At 39.9% G+C, this 6,818-nt stretch overlaps 1 protein-coding gene across 1 annotated transcript; it reads left to right on the top strand.

Annotated features, from left to right (window-relative positions):
- The first annotated feature begins 500 nt into the window (after positions 1–500).
- Positions 501–3,051, top strand: LOC143387274 (cilium assembly protein DZIP1-like). Its single transcript, XM_076841811.2, is given in 5 exon segments — positions 501–1,367; positions 1,369–1,709; positions 1,711–2,437; positions 2,439–2,735; positions 2,737–3,051. Coding segments are annotated over 5 exon segments (2,547 nt in total).
- The last annotated feature ends 3,767 nt before the right edge of the window (positions 3,052–6,818 follow it).

Below are 6,818 nucleotides of genomic sequence, written 5' to 3'. Positions count from 1 at the left end.
GCCCAGTGGATGGAGCCCTCAGTCCACAGACCTGCCAGGAAAGAAAAAAATTTTCCTGGTGGTTGGTCCAAGCAGGGACTCCCCGGTGGATTGAAGAATGTCTGGCTTTTCCTCAGCTCCTTGATCTCTGTGGTAACCACTGGCAGCCCCCAGAAGACCCCTAAAATGAGAGGCCTGAAGTCTACAAGTTGCTACTAGAAATATTTTAGTCTCTCCAGAAAATAATGCAACCCCCACACAAGTTTATAAGGGCGCTGGGCGCACGCTGACCGCGCGCTGGGCGCGCCCTTTGCTCTGGGTCCAGCGGGGCGCTGCCATAGCAACGTCCTGGACGCCCAGACCTTGGCCGCCGCCGCCACCGCCGCTGCTGCTGCAGGGGACCTGGTCTTCTCCGGCTTCCCAGGGGTGTGGCGGTGGCGGCCCGGAAGTGGCTTGGGGCTGGTAGGCGAAGCCGAATCCCGCCTATGATTAAAGTCTAGGCAGCGGACTGGCTCGCAAGCATGCCCTTCCAGAAGCACGTCTTCTACCCTCTGGCCAGCGGCCTCGAGGGGCCCGATGTCTCTGCCTCTGCAGCAGCAGGCGCGGCCTCCATGGCCTGTGTGCCCCCCAGTGCGGCATCAGGCCCCCTGCCCTTCTTCCAGTTCAGGCTGCGACTGGAGAGCGTGGATTGGCGCCGTCTGAGTGCCATCGACGTGGACAAGGTAGCAGGGGCCGTGGACGTGTTAACGCTGCAGGAGAACATCATGAACATAACCTTCTGCAAACTGGAGGACGAGAAATGCCCACACTGCCAGTCAGGGGTGGACCCGGTGCTGCTGAAGCTCATCCGCCTGGCGCAGCTCACCATCGAGTACCTGATGCACTCACAGGAGTTCCTCAACTCACAGTTGCACAGCCTGGAGGAAAGGCTGCACCAGAGCCTGGGTGACTGTGAGCACAGCAAGCAGCTGCTCACCAAGCAGGCAGGGGAGATCAAGCTTCTCAAGGAGGAGTGTAAACGCAGGAAGAAGATGATCTCTACTCAGCAACTGATGATCGAGGCCAAAGTCAGCTATTACCAGTGCCATTTCTGTGAGAAGGCCTTTATGAACCAAGCTTATCTACAAAGCCACATTCAACGCCGCCACCCTGATGATTCTCACCTTGAGTATAAAACAAAGGCCCAGACAGACAAGCTCCAGAAGGAGGTGGACATGTTGAAGGAGCAGCTGCAGCTTACCAAGTCTCAGTTAGAGACTGCTCAGCACGTTCATGCAATCAGATTCTCTAAGGAATATGAAATGCAAAAAACAAAAGAGGAAGACTTTCTGAAGTTATTTGATAGATGGAAAGCAGAAGAAAAAGAGAAACTAGTTGAAGAAATGGAAAAAAGTCAAGGAGATGTTTATGAAAGAGTTTAAAGAACTAACTTCTAAGAATTCAGCATTAGAATATCAATTATCAGAAATCCAGAAGTCCAATATGCAGATTAAGTCCAACATAGGCACATTAAAAGATGCACATGAGTTTAAAGAAGACCGTTCTCCACATCCCCAGGATTTCCAAAATGTGATGCAGCTTCTCGATAACCAGGAAAGCAAGTGGACAGCTCGAGTTCAAGCTCTCCATCAGGAACACAAGAAAGAGAAGAGCCGGCTTCTGTCACATATAGAGAAACTTCGAACCTCCATGATAGATGATCTAAATACAAGCAATGTTTTCTACAAGAAAAGAAGAACTAGGCCAGAGACTCCAGGAGCAAAACGAACTGATTATCACTCAGAGGCAGCAGATTAAAGAGTTTACCAATAAACCATTAAGCAGTGTCAGTGAATCCAAAGGTAATTCTTTAGCTTGGCAAACTTTTGAATCCAAGCCAGTTGCCCCAGCTGTACCCATGAATGCCTCCGTCTCTCCGACTTTAGAAGCTAAATCAAGTCTAACAACGGCACATGTAGAACAGGCATTCTCCTCACATGTACTGGAACCCATAGAAGAACTTTCAGAAAAAGAAAAAGGAAGGGAAAATGAACAGAAATTAAATAATAAGACACATTTAAAGAAAGCTTTGAAGACCAACCCCTCCCTCACGAAGGAGATAAGAACAGTTTTGGAGCAGAGCTTGATGGAGAAACTGGAAACCCTGGGAATTAATGCCGATATCCGTGGTATTCCTAGTGAGCACTTGAATAGAGTGCTGAAAACCGTGCATTCAGCAAGACATGAGAGAGAAAGACAAATGCCCAACATTCAGGAAATTCGAGAATTCCTTGAACATCAGCTCAGCTGTAAAATTGAGGAGAGAGGATTACTCTTTACAGATAAGCCCAGTATTTCTCAAATGGAAACCCTTTCAACTGGAGAAGTACCCAAAGCAGTCCAGCTTCCTCCCCAAAACAGAATATTGGTTAGACAAAGACCTGTTTATACTGATAGAACTGCTCCTGTTCCAAAAAAATAAGAAAAATGTCATAGAAGATCCTGTTCCCAGAAAGTCATTGTCTGTTACGACACCTCCCTTCAGTTCAGAGGAAGAGCTGGATGAGGATGACCTCATCCAGGCATACATGTCCCCAGACTTACTTCCCGTGCAGTCCTCTAAAAGCAACAAGACTAGCTATGGAAAGAGCAGCATCAAAAGTGACACTGACTGAACCGAGGGAAGCGAAATGGAGGACTCTGACATTTCTCCCAAGCCCACAGTAACCACCATTAAAACACTGACTGAAAAAGTTGAAAAGATGGTTTCACAGCAAAAAAAATGTGAATAAGCCAGTTGGTGGGATTAATGTGGCTGAGGCATTTATCGCAAAAGAAGGATTACAAGAAGAACTAAAGTGTGCAGATGTGGACGACAATGACTGGGACATATCATCCTTAGAAGAAGAAAATTCCTTGGGGAAGAAAACTGTGAAAGAATGGAAGGAACCTCCACCATTGAAGAATGAATCGAGTTCTACTCAAGTGCTAAGTGCCTGGGTTGCTTCTAAACCTAGGGGATCGAAAACAGAAGTTAGCCAGGAAAACGAATTGAGCACACTGAAAAGCAGCTTCATAACTATGGCTGACTGAGGTGACCCTTCACGAATGGAGCACATTAAAAAGCAGCTGAGTAACTGTGACTGACTGGAGTGACCCTGCAGATACTTAACTACAGAAGCCAACAGGAGTTCACCAATGGCTACGTGATTCTCAAGCTCCTGCCTTACAGCATTTCCCACCATAACTAGGAAGCCAGTTCAGAGGATGGGGTTCTCTTTAATGGCACTTGGTACAGTATTGAGAAACAAATTGTCCACAGTATTTGGAAGCATATAAAGGTGTTTGACTTCTTAAGAATAATATGTCACTGAAGTCATAAAGTGTTTTCTTTTTTTTTTTTTTTTAATTAATCAATATTTTTATTTTTTTTTAATTTTTTTTATTTTTTTTTAATTAATTTTTATTGTAGGTTGTTCAAAACATTACATAGTTCTTGATATATCATATTTCACACTTTGATTCAAGTGGGATATGAATAAAGTGTTTTCTTTAGAATGGTAAAAAAAAAAAAAATACCTGTTATAGTTAGATGCTGTGACACACACCTGCTACTGGGCAGGCTGAACTGAGGTAAGAGGTTCAAGACAAAACTCAGCAACATAGCAAAACCTGTCTAAATAAATAAATAAACATACTAATAAACTCAGTGAAGTTACAAGATGCAAGTTCAGCATCAACAAATATCACTTGTATTTCTATACATTAACAATGAATTTCATGAAAATGAAGTTAGAAAAACAATCCCATTTTCAATAATAAAAGAATAAAATGCTCAAAAATAAATTTAAGCAAAAAGATAAAAGACTTACATACTAAAAACTACAAAGCACTGATGAAAAAAATTAAAGGGACACACAAGTGGAAAGACACTACTGTTCATATACTAAAAGACTTAATATCATTTAAATGTCAATACCTCCAAAGAAATAAACAAATTCAGTGCCACCAGTCAAATCCCCAATGGCACTTTTTACAGAAATAGAAAATCAATCTGAAATTCATATGGAACCCAAAAGATTGCAATAAACAAGTGATTTTGAGCATGAAACAAAGCTGAAGACATCACAATTACTGATTTGAAAATGTATTACAAAGCCACAGTAATTAAAACAGTATGCATTTTTAATGTATATACAAATATACCGCAGTAAAACCCACAATTCTGTATAAATAATATGCACCAATCTTTTTTAAAAAAGCATAAAAAACACTATGGTAATGGCATAACCACCAACATATCATACAAAACAATGGAAAAATAAAGAATCAAGAAATAAATTGATACACATCTGGCTAACTGATCTTCAAACAGGGTACTAACAATGCAAAGTAGGAAAAGGATAGTCACTTTAACAAATGGTATTGGAAAAATGGGATATTCACATGCAAATTTTATTGGGTCATTATCCTACATCATACACAAATACAAGTCCAAAGTGAATTGAAGACTTAAATCTAAGACCAGAAACTGTTAAAATTCTTAGAAGAAAACATGGGGAAAGCTTTGTAACATTATTCTTTGCAATGAAATCATATATGCAATCCCAAAAGTGCAGAGAAAATGCAATGAAAAATCATTCAGCCTTAAAAAAAGGAAACTCTAACCAGGCATGGTGGCACTCACCTGTAATCCCAGTGGCTCAGGAGGCTGAGAGGGGAGAATTGCAAATTCAAAGCCAGCCTCAGCAAAAGTGAGGCTCTAAGCAACTGGGTGAGGCCCTGTCTCTAAATAAAATAAAAATAGGGCTAAGGAAGTGGCTCAGTGGCTGAGTGCCCCTGAGTTCAATTTCCGGTGAAGGAAGGAAGGAAGGAAGGAAGGCTAATATTTGCAACTACATGGTTGAACCTACAAAAAAAAAGTTAATTAAACCAGTCACAGAGGGCAATTACTTCCTGATCCAGTTCTATGAGAATAATAATCTAAAATAGTCAAATTTATAAAATCAAAGAGTGGCATGGTGGTTGCCAGGAGATGGGAGATTGAGGAGTTACTAATCAACAGACCTAAAGTCTTAAAGGAAAATGAATAAATCATAATATTTACTTTAAATTTTTTTCTTGTGATTAAAAAATACAGTATTATACATTTAAAATTTTAAAAGGGTAAATTTCATGTTAAGTGTTCATATCACCCATAAGAGAAAAATTTTCAAAAAGCATCCAAGATATTTTTAAAAGGCTAGAAAAGAATAATTGACTCCAAATGTGCAGTCTCTTCTGGAAAATAAGAAGATTGAACACTTCTTGATTTACTGTATGAAGCTAGTATTGTTCTGATAACAAAACCAGGCAAAGGCAATATAAAATAAAGGAAACTACAGACAAACATTCTCATGACTACAGAATTATGATGAATGGATAAAAGAATTATGTACTATGATCAAATAGGGTTTATTCCAGAGATGCAAGGAAGGTCCAAAATTTACAAGACAATCAATGTAATCTAACATGTTATCAAACTAAGGAAAAAGCTGCATGGTCATATCAACTAATGAAGAAAAAGCATTTGAAAAAATCTAACACTCATTTGTAATAACTATCAGGAAAACAGGAATCTAGAGGAACTTCCTCAACTTGCAATGGGCATCTATTAAAAAAAATGAAGCAAACATTCTTAATGGTAAAAAAAAAACAACAGAATAATTCCCCCTTAACATTGGGAACAAGGCAAGAGTGCCTGCTTTCACCATGTTGCTCATCACAGCACTGGAAATTCTACTCAGTATATTAAGGCAGAAAAGGAAATCAAAAGCATGAAAGAAAAAATTAAAATGGCCTTATTTGCAAATAACATGATTATCCTTGTAGAAAATCTCAAGAAATCTTCAAAAAGACAATCAATAAGTAAATTCAGAAAGGTTATAGGTGACAAGAAAAAATAGAAAACTCAATTTCATTTGTTTATGTTAGTAATAAACATATGGATGCTGAAATCAGAAAGATAATGTGTGTGTTTTAGATTTGATGTGTTCCTCAAAGTTTCATGTGCCAGAAGCTCAGTCCCCAAGGTACAATATTGAAAGTTGGTGGACTTTTGAGAAGCAGGACCTAGTGGGAGGTGATTGAGTCTTGACCACCCTCATGAAGGGACTAATGCTGGTCTCGTGGGGTGGATTAGTTCTCTCAAGAGTGGATTAATTCCCACAATGCAGATTGTTATCAAATAGTGAAACTGGCACCCCCACCCCGAGGCTCTCATTTCTTCTCTCACTATATGACCTCTCTCACATATGATTCCACCATATGATGCTATTCACCAGGAAATTCTCAACAGAAGTCAGTGCTGGAACAATGTTCTTGGACTTCAGAATTTTGAGCTGAAGCAAACCTCTATTCTATTTTTTAAATGTATTTTTAAACATTTTTTATTATTTATTTATTATTTATTTATTTTTTTTCTAATTATTTATACATGACAGCAGAATGCATTTCATTTCCTTGTATACAAATAGAGCACAACTTTTCACTTCTCTGGTAGTACATGATGCAGAGTCACACCATTTGTCCAGTGATACATGTACCTATGGTAATGATGTCCATCACATCCCACCATTTTACTTACCCCATGCCCCTTTCCTCCCTGCCTCCCATTTGCTCAATCCAAAGTTCCTCCATTCTTATCACCACCACCACCACCACCCCTGATTATGGGTCAGCATCCACTTAGCAGAGAGAACATTCACCCTTTTGTTTTTGAGGGATTGGCTTACTTCACTTAGCATGATATTCTCCATGCCATCCATTTACCTGCAAATTCCATAATTTTATTTTCCTTTAATGCTGAGTAATATTCCATT

The sequence above is a fragment of the Callospermophilus lateralis genome, unplaced genomic scaffold (assembly GCF_048772815.1).
Source record: "Callospermophilus lateralis isolate mCalLat2 unplaced genomic scaffold, mCalLat2.hap1 Scaffold_323, whole genome shotgun sequence".
NCBI lineage: Eukaryota > Metazoa > Chordata > Mammalia > Rodentia > Sciuridae > Callospermophilus > Callospermophilus lateralis.
The sequence above is the reverse complement of the archived record's forward strand: the minus strand, read 5'-3'. Positions and strand labels throughout refer to the sequence as shown.